Source organism: Protopterus annectens, chromosome 1.part1 (genome assembly GCF_019279795.1).
Source record: "Protopterus annectens isolate FY-2018-M chromosome 1.part1, PAN1.0, whole genome shotgun sequence".
Taxonomy (NCBI): Eukaryota; Metazoa; Chordata; order Ceratodontiformes; family Protopteridae; genus Protopterus; species Protopterus annectens.
In genome coordinates, this window is record NC_056726.1 from 1,402,905,408 (window position 1) to 1,402,924,122 (window position 18,715).

Genomic DNA, 18,715 nt, shown 5'->3' on the forward strand with positions numbered 1-18,715 from the left:
CACTCAGAAACTGGGGCTGGGTAAGAGAACCGTGCATGGGAGAGGCAGCTCTGACAGCAGAGAAGGATCTTTTGGCAGCCTGGAAGGACTAGAAGAGGTTCTATCTCCCTATCCCGCTGATAAAACCCTGGCAGAAGAAAGGGTGGACCCCCACAGTCCCGCCACTCCACCGGATGGCACCGGACCAGAACTGTCAAAGGGTGAGGCACCCAGGGGAAGAGACCAGTCTGAAAACCCCAGGCCCGAATCAAATCCCATGTAGCCTGGCTCGAAAGGGCCGTCCGGCCGGGTGGCCTGTCTCGGGGGAACAGAAACAGTGCCAGCCACTGATCCCATCAGGGAAGGGCTTGAACTGGGTCCTAAAGCTCCCCTAGCCTCCACCCCAATCAACAGTCCCTGAGAATCCAAGCCACTGGTCGGATGAGGTGCAATCAAAGGGGTTGGGTAGGAGATATGATCCCTGACCTAGGGTTGGGGAAGCCAGAAGCCCCAAATACATTTAAGCTTTCAGGAAGGCTTGCATCATATCTTGTCCATATCCATAGGGAGGATACTCCTGGAAGATCGGGAGGAGATGGAGGATCTACTAGGAGAGTCGTGCCTGGAGCTCGAGTGTTTTCTCCTGCGCTCCCTGGAACAAGACCTAGCTGGAGAAGACAGCTGCTTAGGGGGTAAAGGATCCAAGGGAAGATCCTCCACTATTATAGGCTCCTGCACAACTCTCAGATCCAACTGAATCAAAACCGAGCTCAACAAAGGATCCGAGGAAATATTTCTCGAATCCCTCGGATCCGAAGGGGTCGGATCTGAAGGTACAGTGCCTCCCCTTGGATCCGAAAGTCCAGGGCCGAGGTCCCGGGATCTGGGGGGAGACATCAAAGTCACTTGATCCGAGAGCTTAGGGTCCGAGCCCTTGGATCCAAGAGTTGACTCCCTGGATGACTTGGGACCCGAAGATCTCAGATCTGAACCTGCCCTGGCTGGAGCCGGATCCGAGGACCTATTGTCCGACAGCCTGGGATGCTTGGTCAGGGCCTCCTCAACAGAAGGTTTCTTTTTAGCCCCAGGAGGGCCAGCCTTGGCCGGGGAAGCAGTGACCAAGGGCCCTCCTTTGACCAAACCCTTAATTAAGAGTTTATTGTGACGGTCGACCAAAGCCCTCGGGTTGAATGCGACCTCAAGGTGGTCGCTGCCGAGACAGTAAAGGCAATCCTCATGTGAGTCGGAAATAGGCATTTTCCACCCACAAGAGGAGCACCTTTTAAAACCTAAAGGTTTTTCTGACATAGCCGAACTGTAAGCAAAACCCAAAGTTCACAAACAAGCCAAGGTTCGAAAGCCTAAAATCCATTCCAAAACACTCACACACACACACACACTTACTAAAGAAACACTCACACACTACAAAACAACTAGGCCGAAAACAAAACTTTGAGGAAAAAAGGACCTAACAAGGTTAAGACTCGACCGGGAGGGGATAGATAAGAGGGGGAAACTACCCACTAACACTACAAACTCAAGAAATAACAGGAAAATTCAAAATTCTGTGCTAATACACTTACACTAACAGGAGCTGAGCACACTGCATCTGACTGAGTGGCAAACGCGATCTGAGGAAGTGTAGGGCAGCAGAGCATTACAGGAGGGGAGGAGCTTGAGCTACGCTGTGTTCTGAGTATGCTGGCTCGGATCCGATATCGGATCCAAGACCCCAATGTGAGGACTGGTGACTAGATAACATCAGATTTAGTAGTACAACTCTCATGAAAAATAACATGTCATAACATTAAACAAATAATACAAGAGCACATTTCCTCCTCCTTAAAAACACACACACAAGTAGATAATTACCAAATACAGTAAAACTGGAAAATGCATGCCAACATAAAAATGAAGGAATACTAACTGAAATGTCAGCAATATTACAAATCATTTCCCTTTGCCAAAAGAACAGGTGCTGTGTTATCCATTGCCTAACATATAACCACTGATGTCATGTTTGGCCCTCGGTACAAAAGGTATCTTGATATAGTTCTGTGACTGTTCTAGCCTTCTTCTATGACTGTTTCTTTTCTTGTCCATCATGATTATTTAAAACTAGCAATCTTCCACCTTTCTGGTAAAAGAAAATTAATCCTCGTCATCAAGTAGCATTGTTCTTCTTAGCTGAAGGTTTTTTCAGTCTTTCAATCAGCTGATCAGCCTAACAACAAGAAAAAATGTGGGTAAGTAAATCACTCAATCTGCAGAATGAGTACATGTCATCACCAACCCCATCTCCAACTCTACTTTGCACTCCAACAGAACTGCCACCGTATTTACTATTGCTAGATATAACTGTGGGGGTGATGGCTGCAGCACTCTAACAAAATGTACGACAACTCAGTAACATCTTAAAATGTTTAAAAAGTCTAAATAAAAACAGGTTTCATTACCTCCATGAGATAAGGACCACAAAATTAAATTTGATTCTTTTTAGCACCCATAATGAATTATTTTGCCACAAAGACAGTGTGGTGCCGACTACCTGTCCTTATAGTATGGGACATATCTTCCTTACATCTTTATTAAATCAAATCAACATATTACATATAAAATGTTATGTGCTGGGGAAAGTCTACAACACTCCAGAACTAACATCAATAAAAAACCCAATGATGTAGCACAAGCAACTGGTTGAAAAGGAAAGACATTAATGGTTGTATAGTACAGCATTAGTAATGCTATCACATACATAATGAAGAACAAGCAGAGAGTACTTTTACAGCCATTTCACTAGCAAAATCTCAGTAAATAAAATATGTGCAAAGCATTATTACCCTTAAGGCAAACTAATAAAGCAAGCAAAAATCTCAAAGGGATTCAGGCACGAAAGGATAACGAGATGTAGTCAGCTAAGGTTTCTTTTTTTTGCCACAAAGAATCTTGTTCTTTCAAATCTTAAGCTGCATGCTTTTGGAAGATTATGGAGTTCTCCTTCATGGCTGAACCGCCAGTGAGGCTGGTGGTAGTGATGGTATGAGGCATTATCTTCTTATGGACTACAGGTAAAATTGTTCTTAAACAGAAGTCTCTATAAAACAACAAAACTTCAACTATGCATTCTGGCAGCAATTTCAACTGTTTTATACTAGTGCTTTCCAGGAGTCATGTATGTGATATTTTGTGCCCAAAGAAGAAAACACTGTACTGTAGAAATAACAGATACAATCTTACTGTGATGTGGTGTCTATCAGGAGACATTATTTCATCCTGTCTAGGGGCTATTTGTACCAGTGCCAGTACACCATAACTGCTGAAGCCAACAAAGTTATGGTGACCTGGCAAGCCTCATCCACTGATTAGGTTTTCCTCAAAAGAATTAGAGAAAATCAGATTAAAAAAAAGCAAATAAATGAAAGTGGTTAAATAAAGCCAAGAAGGAGACACAGCTCAACTAAATAGAGGAAGGAGGAAGCTTGCCAGATGCATTAAACATGTAAGACAACTGTCCTGCAAAGCTGCAATACAATGCAGTCTCATTATTTTGCTCACTTGGTTGTACTCCTGCCATTGCACAAAGCTAGTACTATAACTGGTAAGTGCATGTCTTGTGGATGTTCCCCATTTTTTCCACATTGGAAAAGTACAGCTTCTTCAAGCCTTCAAGCATTACTGCTGCAGATTACTAGAGTGAGATGGGCTGTATCAGATGCAAAACATGTCTGCCTGTCTAGAAGCAATCTCTGTTAGAGGCACTTCAGGCAGACTACTTGCTCAATTTATTTGGAAATCTTGCATTTTTTTGGTGTTGGAAAAACTTTATTAATGGTTAAACAACTAAATAAATAAGATTTCTTAAACAAAAAATATATTCCTGAAACACCTACATAGGCTGCATATATCAAGCTGCATGTATGTCAGGGTTAAGGGGGACAGGTATAGCTATTCAGAAAGCCCATCACCCTCCATGCTTGCCTGGATGATGATGACATTCTTGACTTGGCTTTCACCCCACCAGTGGTCACTGAGATGGCTGCTGTTATGGAAGAAATGGTCTTGAGACCAATACAAGGGGTCTGATGGCTAGCAGGCAAAATGTTGGGGGGGACTCCAAAAAATATATTTTTTGATATCTAGCAAGTCCTCCTAGTTTTCTGGTTAACTACTGAAAAAATAAGATGATACTCATTTCTTTGTTTTACAGTTTGAGACTCTTTCAAGCAAACAATGACTCAGTACCTAGTGTCACCTATGAAGGACATTCTTAAGTCACCCATGTATGCTTTAATACATTTAAAATAAGCAGATCTGTTAACATCATTATAACATTGGCATAATTGTTAAAAGTGTTTACTCCATAGAAACAAGGTACAGGGTTTGATTATCACCTTTGAGGAAATTTGCTAAACTTAATATGACCCACACAGGCAGCTAGCCTAGTACTTGCCTATGAGCCATTCTAAGGAGATCCAATGTCATTCTAAGGGGATCCAATATTTGTCAGCTTGGGAAGACATAGTCACCAGACCATGTTACTTTGCCAAGGATCGCCTGCACCTTTCCCCTCTAGACTTTCAAATACTGGCTATGACTTTGTCTGCTCTCGTAGTACCTTTTTTTAGGCATGCCAAATTGACAAACCTACCAACAAAGCAAAATCAACAAAAAAGAATGCAAGGTGTTGCTGCTCAATGCCAGGAGCCTAAAAAAAATCTATAATCCCTACAAGCCCTCTTTCACACTCGAGAATATAAATATCTGTGTAGTTACCGAGACATGTTTTAAAGCGTCAAAGAGTACCTCATCACTGTAAAGTTTCAGTGCCATCCAGACTTTTAGACAGTAGCTGCAGAGACAATGGCTAAAGGTGGAGGTGACTCAATATATATCAATACCAAGCATAACTCTCAGGTGGTCATACAGGAGTTCCTCCACAAGTAGATCACCACAGACAAAATTCTGTACCATATCCTAGTCAGCTATAGGTCACCCTCCATGTCCAAAGAAGCTAACAATGCATACTTGAACCTACTGGAAACGCTTACTATCCAACCTAACCTTCTACTTGTAGGAGACTTTAACTTCCACTCTACAGACTGGGAATCTTACAAGGCCTCAAATCTACAGGCACTGTGATTCCTGGACTTTGTAAACACAAACATCCTTGGCCAAATAGTGAATATGCCCACTAGAGGTTCCAACATATTGGACCTTGTGCTGACAAATATGGGAGAATGCTGCCCCCCCATGTCTCATCCTCCCTAGTAAGGTCTGACCATAAAGCTGTCTCCTTCAAAATCAAAATCAACTCCATAATCCCATTAAAACCAGTAACAGCTAGGAGCTACTCCAAGGCAAATTACCTATTATTAAGTGATGGTTTGTCAAAATTTAGTGCCCCTCCAAACCTCAAGAACACACCGGCCTATGCTGAATGGCTCTCAGAAATGCTGTACAACCATGTCAATGGCTGCATAGAGGCTGTAGTACCTACCAAAAGTAAGCCTTGTATACACCTATGAACTTATGGACATGTACAGTTTTAACTCAAGGAAAAACAAATGATTCAAGTGACCTCCCTTACCAACTCACTTGATTTAACATTTAAATACAGCCAAATTTTAGTAGTTTTTGATATGTAAGTAAGTAATTAATAACACTCATACCGTGATAAACCAGAATGAATTTGTTCGATATCTGGATTGAGGACCAAGCTGGCTTGCCGGAGCCAGGGCGTGAAGGTGTAAATGGGGAACAGAGCAGAATGGTGGCCAGTGGAAACCCAAGCTAAAATGAAAAAGATTATATAAAATAGTTAGCACATAGACATAAATGACAACAAGTATGCTTTATGATATTACAAATGAGAGTTTTTGGTTTCAGTCTTTATTTTCCAAGTACAGAATATGTATGAAATATTACTAACCTCCAACATTGCATTTTACAGCACAAAAGATCCTCAAAACAATTATAGCAACTGTCAGTAACCTTAGCTGATTTGGTGCAGAACAGATTTCAGTAGACCAGTTAGCATAATTGATGAGGTCTTTGTCTCCTATGCACAAGGTGCAAGGTTCAATCCTGACCTCTGGTCAATGCCTATTTGGAGTTTGCATGTTCTCCCTGTGTTCTCTGTGGGGTTCCTTCCACCTCCAAAAAACATGCTGAGTGTTTCTATCTCAAACCCATCAATGAATGGAGCTGTGGGCAGCAGCACAGACTGTACATGGTACCCTATGGGGGAAGAGTTGTACAGACCAGCATCTTTGGGCATCTACTGTGGTGCACAGTATCCTCAAGGTAGGAGAACATGGATCACAGACTGTATGCCATGGCAGGGCTAGATTCTAGGTGATTTAGTCTTGTTGATTAATGTCACCAAATGGGCATGGGTATTTGCCTGTGATATGTGGGTTGAAGACCTGGCCTACTCTGACCTATGCCAGGGACCCGTGCTAACGGTGGGAGGGGTGTATGTGCCCATGCCTGCCATAAAGCCCAGAAGCTCTGGGTCAATAAGCTACTGGCCTGACAATGTCTGGTTGCTCAGCCTGGGTTACCTGGAATAGCTCTGTTGAGCGAAAGCCGGACAAAAAACTAATCAACCTGCCAAACATGAACTGAGAATTGCTACACATTAATGAAGGTTCACTGACGGGGTGCAGCTTGGAAGTGGATGACATGATGATACAGAGGAGGCTGGACATCATATGTATTCAAGAGACAAGATGGAAGGGCAGTGTACCAAAGCCACTTGGTTTGGGATCCAGAGGCTACTACACAGGAGGAGGACAGGCTAGAATGTGTGGGAATTGAGGTGAGAGAGAGAGAGGCAGTGAGAGATATCATCAGAATTAGTGACAGACTCATGGCAATTAAACTCCAGTATAATGATAGGGTAGTACTCATAATCTCAGCCTATGCTCACAGCAGGGTTGTGACAGTGAGGAAAAGAGTGCATTCAGACAGCAGTTGCAGGACAACATGAACTGGTTTTGATAATGGGGGACTTAAATGCACATAACGGGACAGACAAAACAGGATACGAGGACTGCCTGACTCCATATGGGTGGGGCAACAGGAATAAAGACAAAGAGGGCACTCTAAACTTCTGTCTAGCAAATGGCTTGATAGTAGCTAACACATGGTTCAGAAAGAGAGACAGTCACAAGATCACATACAAGAGTCAGCAACATGCAAATCGGGCAGACTTCCTCCTGTAAGGAAAGGGCACTGAGGTAGAATCAATGATTGCAAAGTCACCCCCATTGAAACAGTTCCCCAACACAATAAACCACTGGTTGTCACAATCAGCTGCAAGCAGTGGTTAGAGAAGGCTCTAAGGTCAACAGACACAAGACTGAAGACCTGGAAGTTGACTGGAGAGAAAGTACAACAGTTCAAGGAATTACTCAGGGCTCTAGCACCCCCAAGAAGAGGGGGAAATAGGATGTGTTCAAGAAGACTGGCAGCATCTCCAAACAGCAAGTGTGAGGACAACAGAACAGATATGTGGCCAAGCCAGGTATGGAAATAAGGTACATAAGGAAAGCTGGTGGTGGAATGCAGAAGTCCAGGAAGTCATCAAAAGAAAGGAGGACTGCAGGAAAATGTGGGAGATACAAAAGACCGACCAGGCTAGGAAGGAATACTGGTTGGCTAACAAAGAAGCTAAGAAAGGAGTTGCAATAGCAAAGAACAGGGCATAGGAAGCAGTCTACCATCTTCTGGAAAATGAGTGATTACAATATCAGATTGCAAGGCAAAGACAGAAAGGTAAAAAAGATAGTCAGACACTCTTCATAAAGAATGCCATCAACAACCGGGACATCAAAGGCAGATGGAATGAGTATTACTAGCAGCTTCTGAATTAAGAAAACATCACAGAAGCTGTACTACCCCAGACGCAGCCTATGATGAGAGAAGAGGAACCCACCCTAGAAGAAGTAAGAATAGTACTAAGGAAAATGAAGTTAGGGAAAGCTGCAGGGTCAGAAGAGGTCACCACTGATATGATAAAGATGGGAGTGAAATAGGGGAGAAATGGCTCCTGAGGGTACTCATAGCAGTGTGGAGAGAAAGATGCATCCCATATGACAGGCAAAAAAACATACTCATGCCAGTGTACAAGAACAAATGCGGCATCCACAACTTTGGGCAGTACGGAAGCATCAAATGCCTGTCACACTGCATGAACGTTCTGGACAGGATGATTGATAAATGATATGCAGAGTAGTAGAAAGTAAGATGGGAAATGAACACTTTGGATTCAGATCAGGATGCAGCATAACTTGACCCTATGTTTGCAGTGAGACAGATAGTACAGAAAAAGCTAAATAAAGAAAGACTCCAACTGGGCATTCCTAAACTTGGGGAAAGCATATGACAAGATCCCAAGAAATATTACCTGGGCAATACTGCAGTAGTTTGAAGTCCCAGAAACATTGGTAGAATTAGTGCAGGCTATGCACAAGGACTCAGTGACTAGACTAAAGTACGAACAGTGTTCGGTCTCACAGAGGGGCTCCCAGTGGGAGTGGGTGTGCACCAGGGTTCAGCTCTGAGCCCACTGCTGTTCATACTGGTGATGGACTACATAAGCAAACAGGTCGGAGATGATGTGGCATTACAGGCAGACTCTGAGCAAGAACTTTAGCAAAGGATAGGGGAATGGAATGCAAAACAGAAGGCATATGGGCTGAAACTAAGCACAGATAAGACAGTGGTAATGGCAGCAAACTGGGGAAATCAAAAGAAACTGAGAACTGATATAGAAGAGAAGCTAGTGGAACAGGTTAATAGCTTCAAGTATCTGGGAGGGGTGGTTGAGAAGAGAAGTCTGAATGAAGAGGTCAAAGCTGGAATCAGAGGGGCTGCAGCCAACTGGCATAGAGTCTCAGATGTAGTGAATGACAAAAGAATACCAAAGAATCTGAAAAGTAAGGTGTACAATACAGTGGTGTGAGCAGTAGTACTGTATGGTACAGAAACCTGGAAAGTAAAAGCACATGAGGAAGCTAGAGGCAATGAAAATGAAGTGCCTGAAAAGTGTGGTAGGATGCACACTGTGGGACAGATGAAGAAATGACATACGAGCAGAAGCCAAAGTGGCTCCAATTGCAGAAAAGATCAAAGAGAACAGATTACGGTGGTTTGGATGTGCAGAAAAGCAGAATACAATCTGGTGAAGAACATTTGGACAGACGGGAAGAGGGTAAGAGGAAATGAGAATGCCCAACAAAGGAGTGGACAGATTGTGTGGGAGAAGATGTGTGACAGTCAAGCATGAGTGTCAGGAGTGTGGCATTGAATTGAGTGATGCCGACAGTTAACAGAATTAACACAATACCCCAACCCCATGCAGAAAATGGAAAAAAGGGGGTTGATGATGATGACATTTCAGCAGAATTGGAAACGACCATCATGATGTAGTTGTTTAGTACAAGATTCCAGTTTCATACCCTGTTTCAATTTCCTAAACATCAGGTCCTACGAAAGACTGTACTCTTAAGAAAAAGTGTAAGAAAACAGCTAAAACACAGGGCATATTTGAGACATTTCTGTCTCTCTAAGAGTTTTGTCCTAGTATCCCATGGTTTTCATTGAACAAAGGTATTTCCCTCTGAACAAAATGAGGCGACATCTTTTGCAGGGGACTTGTGCTCTCCCTCAACTTTCCACGTGGCTGGACTTTGACCCTCCCTCACACCCTTACTTAAATATACGAACTCTGGGATCAGACAGACAAGGCAGAGGGATGAATTATTCTCCCTTCTCATGTATGTGCAATCAGAGTTGGTATACTTAAGTAAGGGGTTGCCCCGTGCAAAATTTTCAGGCAATAGTTACAAACTTATAAACTTATATTATAGTTTATACTTATCTCTAATTGTTTCTATTGTTCCTAATGTATTTGTACTCTGCTTTCTGGAGCGTTTCTCCCCGGGCCTCCGCTGAAAATGGACATATATCCAGTCGGACTTTCCCGGTAAAGAAATGTAAAATAAAATAAACTGGAAGTTAAATTTGTTAGTTGTCAGATATCACAGCAAGACACATACAATGAATGAATATGTAATCAGGAATTAGTGTATTGTAATGAGCAATATACACTGAATTTATTTACATGTATTGCAAAACAGTATAAGCCAAATGAATGGGAATTTAATACATTCAACAATGTTTAATAAACAAATACAGTTACATGCAATATTTATTTAGAAAAGAGAATAAATACTAAGCAATTTCTGAATTATGCCACAAAGAATTAAACTAATAGTCATATAGGTTCATAAGTATTTACTAGTTTATTGATCTGTGAGGATCTTAAGAATCGTAGCATTACATTCCTAGCATTACATTTCCATGACAGTTTTTAGCTCTCATATTTTGCATAAAAAACAGAGATAGGGTAAACAAGAACATGTTGGACATTTACAGGTTTCCCTATTCGTGAGAAATAGGGGTGCTATCTATGCATTCATCCAAACTACATTTGAAAACTAGTAAGATAAGTAGTTTTCTTTATGTGGAGTTGAAGGGGGTACCATAGAAGCAGTAGTCTCTATGATACAAACCTATCCTTCCAATATGTTCTATTTATTTTACAGCAAAGATTGAGATTCTTTGAGCAGGTGTTTTTGATTCCATTGGATTTGTGAATGTGTAATAGGTCTAAAAGAACTGGGTTTGTTGAAGCTCTATATGCACTGCAGAGGTTGTCTCTTAATAGCTTGTATGATTCTGAGAAGAGGCAGAAAGCTTTAAGATAGACTGCATAATTTTTAAGATATAGGCTCCTTATTTTTAAGTGAGAAAGTATTGCAGTCATTTTGGTTGTGACTTGTGTTTGAACAGGTACCTACCATAAAGGGCATTATACTCAATAATCAGCCTAATTGAAAAATACAGTGGGATGATTACATCCCTGGATCTGGAAGCAATACCTTCACAAAAAAGGAAATTGGCTAGGCTTAAAATGGCCTTCAAGGGCAGCTAATGAACCTGTAAGATATAAGCTGTGTAATGAAAAAGGACTTCCTTACAAGAGTGGATATATGGTGATCAAAGGACACTTCACTGTCCACATAGATTCCCAGATCTCTAATTACAGGATCAATTTTCCTGGGTGTGTTGTCAATCTGATAATTACAAGGAGTAAATTATTGCAGAACAATATGATTATACACTTTTTGGCATTTAGTTTAAGCTAAATATGCAGATGAATATTAAAACAAGTGAATGCAGTGAATTCTGTTCAACAGATGCACAAGCAAACCAAAAACAAAAACATTTTCACACGGTATTGCACATGACTTTGTACAGAAATATTTTAAGTGAATTGTGGCTACTAATACAGATAAAAAGGGGCAAACAATATTCTGAAGAAAATGCCAAAAATCAGACACTTGGATATATACTACTGCACAGTACATCAATGTGTGGAAGTATTTTAAGAGAAATGTGGCTGCTTAAACAGACAGAAAAGAGCAAATGGTATTCTGAATTTGTAGCATATTTCACAAATTATATTAAAACAGAATTGTGATTTTTACATATTACTGAATACAATTTTATGTAGATGCATTTGTGGCTACTTAAGCAAATAAAAAAGAACAAATGTTAATGTGAAATTATACATTCTTATTATACATTCTTATTATAATAAAGCCAGAAGGAAAAACATTTTGAACGTTACTTAAAGGAAAACTGTGGTAGCCGTGGTGGTGCAGCGGTAGCATTGTTGCCTCACAGCAAGAGGTTCTCCCGTTCGATTCTCGGCTGGAGTGCCTTCTGTGTGGAGTCTGCATGTCCTCCCCGCGGTTGGTTGGGCATTCAAAAGACATGCGTAAATGAGCGTGCCTTCGTTGAAGGTTGGACGTCGAGCTGGCACCTCGGCGTTCGTTAAACTCTACTGCCAATCATTAGCGGACTGGAGTTCCGCTGTGGCGACCCCTAACTGGGAAAAGCCGAAAGACAAACAACAACAACAACTGAAAGGAAAACTGTGCAAGCGTTTTAAGCTACTTCACTATTTGAACAGATAAAAATGGGCAACCAGATTTTTCAATAATGAACAGACTTTTCAAGTGTATGTCACTGGTGCAGAACATCAAAGAGCATGTAGCAGTATTTCATATAACCTATGACTGTTTAATGAACATTCACCATTCATGTCAAAAAGTTTAAGAGATTCTTAAAAAGATACTAGAAATAGAAACTTTATGCCTGCATCAAACCACCAAGTCCCAAAGATTATATCACTCATCTCTTATGCAACTCTTATTGGCATCCCACCTGTGTATGACTTGACCCATAAACTACAGATGAAATGGTCACCATGCAAGGCAGAGATAAAAAAGGATTGAACCAAACTGTGATGACCAACCAGACAGGGAAGAATAGCTGCATCAAGGTGGAAGATGAAAATGAGCACCATATTCCCATTCTATGAGGGGAACCGTACAAGACTGGTTAAGATAATTCACCTTCAGACACAGATGGATAGTCGTATCCGTATCCCAAGAAAGACAGTAAACCATATAATTTACTATACAATGATGGATTTTCAAGCATGTCCACAACTTGTAAGTAGTAAAAGTGCCAATATTAGAGCTTTCCAAGCAAGCAAACAAAAGATCTTTGACAGATCCTTTGAAGAGAAAGAGTATATAATTATTTAACTACAGAAAGTTTGGGAATCTTACTAAAGTAACTCACCAAGCATCTGTGATACAACATACAGATGACTCTACCCTCATATGCTCTGACCCCACCATACAGGTCTGCCACACCATAATCCAGAACTCAGTCCTGGCTTATCAATTCTCAACTCATTCTAAACCCAAATAAAACCAAACTCCTCCTCTTCTACCCCTCAAGAACACCTACAACACTCCCAGTTTTCACCCTAGAGTCCAAAAACAAAACTATTATCATCCCTGTGACACATACCAAACTGCTAGGGGTTAAAATCAACAAAAATCTAAAATTTGATATTCACATAGCCCAAACTATCAAAAATGTTCATAAAAATTAGGCCTCCTTTACAGAAATAAGACATTTTTAACCAGATCTACAAAAGCTACCATTGCCTAGACACACCTCCTGTCACCCTTACTCTACGCTTCCCCTATACTAACCAACCTACGCAAATCAGACCTTACTAAACTAGACTCATGTTATAATAAAATAGTGAAATTTGCTACAAACTCCCCCTACAAAACAAACCATTGCACACCCCTTAGACAATTAAACTGGCTGGAACTTCCTCAGCTCCTCCAATACAAGCAACTAACCTTCACACATAAAATACTCCATGAACCAGATAAAACCCCAGCCCTTCAAGATCTCATACAACCATATACCACCACTAGAAAACTCCCTTCCACTGACAAACTTCTAGTTAAGTCCACCAAAATTAACAACTCAGCTGGAAAATTCTTATTCTCTAAAATCAATGGAATAAACTACCCACTTCCATCTGCACCATAGTACAATTTAAAAACTTCTATTTACTCACCTGGAAAAGTCCTGGCTTTGCTCTTTCTACCCACCTGACTAACTCTATATTCTCCACTTTTTATATACACCCTCTGACTTTCTTTAGACCTACACTTCACAGTACTATCCTATTAAGACTTTTTCCTTCCCTATATATACTTACTATATTACCTCAAATCATTTCAAGTCTTCCTCAAAAATATCATACCGTGCTTTCTAATATATATGCTACTCTGTTACCTCAAATCATTTCAAATCTTCCTCAAAAATATCATACTGTGCTTTCTAATATATATGCTAGTCATTTGTATAATATCGTATACTCTTTGATGTACAAAGTTTGTTAAAATTGCTAAGGTGTCATATCTTTCGCTTATTTATATTTTGCAATGTGTAGTTTCATTGTTGACCTGTACTCTGTAACTTTCTTGTGGTATACTGTTTGTTTTTCATATTGTTGGAACTTTTCTCCCTGGGCATCCACTGAATATGGACCTGTGTTCAGTCGGACTTTCCTGGTACACAAATGTTAAAATAAATAAGTGAACAGTTATTATTATAATGAATATGAATACTACTGAGCATTCTGATTAGTGTTCCAAATACAAAGTAATATATAAATAATGGTAATGTGTTTAAGGATGATTGTACAAAAGGCTCTAATGCCAACCCCAGTTTCATATTAGTGCCTTTTGAAGAATTAATAAGAAATGTATGATGTTCAGCCCTGGTTTAGTACAAATATTCATACTGTTTTCTTTCCTTAGGTTTAAACATAAAAATGGATGAATCCTTTTTACCTCCCTACATGCCAACCATCAGCCCCCACAATAAGTCTGTTTGTTCCCTATAGGTGACAATGTGGCCACTAACTCGTATGTGAGCCAGCTGGAGGAAGCCATCACCCAGGTATGTCTGAAGATTGCTTGATCCTGCTGTTATCCATTTATCAGGTATTCAGGACACCACCCTCACTGCAGAACATCCAGACTAGCAGCCAAAGGTAAGAGGCCCAATCTTAGCACTGATCCTGTCCCTGCCTCAGTCCCCAAAATTGCCACTTCTCCTGGTCAGAGCAAAACTCCAAAAAGACAGGCTCAAATCACACAACAAAAACTTTTACTAAAGCTTTTGCAGTGATACTTCTTCAGGTTAACAACAAAAAACAGCCTTCATCTGGTTTATATAACTGTGACATCCCTCATCTGGCCCAGTGATCAAGGAGTCTCTGTCCTCACCATGGACACTGGTGAGGGCCGTTCACTTGGAACAATAATACATAAATTGTATTTTCAGATGCAGCTCTCTGCACCAAGCACAATTTTCCTTAAGAGCACCCAGGTAACAAACTCCTGTCCTGGGTCTGGGTCCCCCCCCCCCTCTGACCAGCCCCAAATAAGACTCCATACTGACCACAGCTGTAGAGTTGAGTCCTCAAATAAGTGTTCCAAGCCAAGTCCCCCACCACCCTCTCTGTGAAACCAGCGCTCTGTGTCCCTGCTCCAAGTAGTTGACACACACACTCTTTGAGATTTGTTTTTCACATACACACACACACACACACACACACACACACACCTGGGAAAGGCTGGCACCAATTTACCAGCTATGCCAAGACTATAAGGTATTTCCACTACCACCAGAACACCCACAAAGCTAGCTACTCTAAGGCTCTTGCCAGGGTACCCAATTATACTGAGTGAAATTAATGCTAATACAAATGTTAGTGTTTGACCAATGCAACAAGGCTTTCAGAAGTGGCCACAGTGTCACCAAACAAATATAAGTACTCTCAAAGGATAAAATATTCTCTAAAAGACCAGCCACAATGAAAAGTTTAAATACAATTAAATAATAAAAGAGCATGAAAATATTACATATCTATTTACAATAAACACCAGAGTTTCAGACATAGAAAATATTAAAAATAACATGGATAGATTGACACAGATACAGAAAAACAGTACTTAGCTAATCTCAGTATATTTTCCTGACTCATCTAAAGAATTACTATTCCCAGGTTACTTACTAAAGCAAGGCAAGATGAAGTGGATGAGTGGTCTTCCTTCTTGTCAGGTTTCACAAACAGACTGCCCTGAGACTTCTGTCTCATCTAGTAATAAAACATCATTTCAGTTCTGGATTACAGAATGACATCACATACATCTGGTCACCTGACTTCCGGTTACCACACTACCCCATTTACTAGAAAATGAACCAGAATCTATCACATATATGTCATAATACACACACACACACACACACACACACACACACACACACACACACACACACACATATACACACACACACACACCTTAAAACTATTACAAAAATTTCCACCCTTCCAGAGTAGCAATTAATTCAGCCCTAAGGACAATACAGTGTGATTGCTAGTCCTTCTTTTCACAGACATTTTGTCTCTGGCTGCAATCAGAACTGTAAGATACAATCATTATGGCCTAAACCAGGTAATTTAATTTCAGACTATTTTTCAAAGTTAGCTGGATTGAGCAGAGCCGGATCCAGCAGTATGTGACATAGGCAGGGAAGGGGCCCACTCTGGCCAGGAGGCTTAAACATTAATTTTTAATAATAAGTAAAAAAAAAAAAAAAAAAAAACCTTCTTAAACCATGGCGGCAGTGTCTTCACCTTTAAGGAGAACCACATGTGTGCTGCACGCACTCCATCGCAGAAGTAAACACATTCTACACTTCTGTGCGGAATTTAAACTACGTCATTCCATTAAGAGAAAAGGTAAGAGTGTGTGTTAAACTAGAGAGAAAGTGTGTGTGTGTGTGTACATGAGTGTATGTAATTTAAAATAACCATTCCATTATGACAGAGAAAATGTGTGTGTGTGTGTGTGTGTGTATATGTATGTATGTAATTTAAACTAGCCATTCTGTTTATATGAGAGAGACAGAGACTGTATGTGTGTGTCTGTGTGTGTAATTTAAACTCACTGTTCCATTCTGTATGAGAGTGGGAAAGCTTGTGTAAGCAATTTAAACTACAGAGAGTGTGTGTGTTTGTAAGTACTTTAAACTAGAAAGTGTGTGTGTGTGTGTGTGTGTGTGTGTGTGTGTGTGTGTGTGTGCGTAATTTAAACTAGCTGTTTCATTTTTATATGAGTGAGGTGTGTGTGTGTGTGTGTGTGTGTGTGTGTGTGTGTGTGTGTGTGTGTGTGTGCACGCGCCCAAGTACTGGAGAGAAAGTATGTGTGTGTGTGTGTATATACATTTGCATGTGTACATGTGTATGCAATTTAAACTAGCCCTTCCATTATGACAGAGAAAGTGTGTGTGTGTGTGCACACATATGTATGTATGTAATTTAAGCAAGCCTGTTTTTATGAGAGAGAGAGATAGAGAGACACAGAGGGATTGTGTGTGTGTGTGTGTGTGTGTGTGTGTGTTTGCGAATATATAATTTAAACTAGTGCTTCCATTCTGTATGAGAGTAAGAAAGCATGTACAAGCAATAGAGCACTGAGCTACTCGGAGGAAGGAAGCTGATATGTGATGTATAACATTAAGTATCCTGTTTTCTTGCTTATTTTTATGAGTTATTTATAGCACTTTTATTGTCTGCATATACATTTCTAGCTAGTTTCACTGTGTGTAAGGTATTAACTAGAAATTTTCTACAGTTGTTAAGCATCTGGTTGGGTTTATTTGTTCAGATTTCCTGCTAAGGAGTGCATCATATAACTTGTTTGCAGTTAAATGAATTTTCATTTCTGCAGTTTTTTTCTAACTAAGTATTGTGGGCAGTGTAGCATTGTCCATATTCTGGGTTGTGTTTTGGGCCTAGTTGTTTATTAGTAGAGGCTGTGTGTCTGAGCACATGTTGCAGTCCATCGTAGTTTAGCCAAAGCCAGTATAGTATTTCAGTGAGAGTGAATTGTTTATGGTCATTGACTGATTGGGGTTGCCTGGACTACGGCTTGGAGTAAGCACCTCATTGGTTCTTTCAAACTTTTTTTTAAAGTTGTTTCAGGTTTCAACTTTGTTACTTAAGAAGTTAACTTGTGAGTGTTTCTGCCATTTCACACTGAGCTACTCGGAGGAAGGAAGTTGATCTGTGATATATAACATTACGTATCCTGTTTTCTTGCTTATTTTTATGCGTTATTTATAGCAATTTTATTGTCTGCATATACATTTCTAGCTAGTTTCACTGTGTGTAAGGTATTAACTAGAAATTTTCTACAATTGTTAAGCATCTGGTTGGGTTTGTTTGTTGCTTCCCACCTTCCCTCCCTGTTGGTATCCTTTTATACTTGGTGGCTTTGCAGTTGCCCGCCCCTACTGTAAATTTGATCTGGGACACTTTTCCCAGTCTAGTGTCATTACCCTCATTCTACCTAATCCAGGGAGAACATTTGAGAAGGCTAACCCACTTAGTTTCTGCTCCTCCTTTCCACTTTCCCAAAAATGTTCTAAGCTTGTTTCCTGCCTTTCCTGTAAGTCGTCTAGTCCAGATACAGATTTGCTGTATCCGGGACTGTTTGTAAGCTTCTGAGCCCCCACGCCTTTCTGTGTTGGAGGGAAGCCTTCTAGCTTAATTTTGGTTATTAGAACTAGCCAGTTTTCTAGTTTCACCACTCAAATCTGTTTCTTTGAGCTCAGCACTTGTTCAGAACTCATAATAAGCACTAAATAATCTACAAATTACTACAGCACTCAACTTTCCTCACTTGTCTAGAGGAAAACAGTTTTTAGTACTTAATAAGCACCTATCCAGGCATGTCTAAGGGTCAGCTCCCAGTGTTCTCTTGTCTACCTGTTGAATCTGGGCATCTTGGGGCAATGCAGCAATTGCCTAATGTACACAGATAACCCTCTCCTCCTACCACCCAACACTACAACCTGAGAGAGATGCACATATATAGCCAAACTGGAAGCAAAGCTCTCTTCACCCAAGACTGGACTAGACAGTCAAGAGGAGAAGGTAAACACTTGCACCACACCACACTTATCACATAGTCCCTCAAAACCTACACCACCAAAACACACACACAGAAACACAAAACACACATCTACATTTGCGGAGGCTCTCAATAAAAATCTACCCAAGCAACAGGGACCTCCAAAGCAGAAACGCAAGCAACCTCCACCCCCCCCCAACACAACCCAAATGACACATAGCCACAAACTCAGTGTGCCACTCAACCACAGCCCATAAGACATAACGTAACCAACACTCTAGTCATAGGTGACTCTA

General features: G+C 40.7%; 1 protein-coding gene across 1 annotated transcript in view; it reads right to left on the reverse strand.

The window, feature by feature from the left end:
• Positions 1–1,679: 1,679 nt before the first annotated feature.
• LOC122810694 (histidine triad nucleotide-binding protein 3-like) overlaps positions 1,680–18,715 on the reverse strand; it is a 169,218-nt gene continuing 152,182 nt past the window's right edge. Inside the window, exons 4-5 of the mRNA XM_044082262.1 lie at positions 5,649–5,769; positions 1,680–2,203 (exon numbers count right to left, since the gene is read on the reverse strand). Of these exons, the coding sequence (XP_043938197.1) occupies positions 2,144–2,203; positions 5,649–5,769 (181 nt within the window). The 3' untranslated portion in view covers positions 1,680–2,143. The remainder of the gene's footprint in view (positions 2,204–5,648; positions 5,770–18,715) is intronic.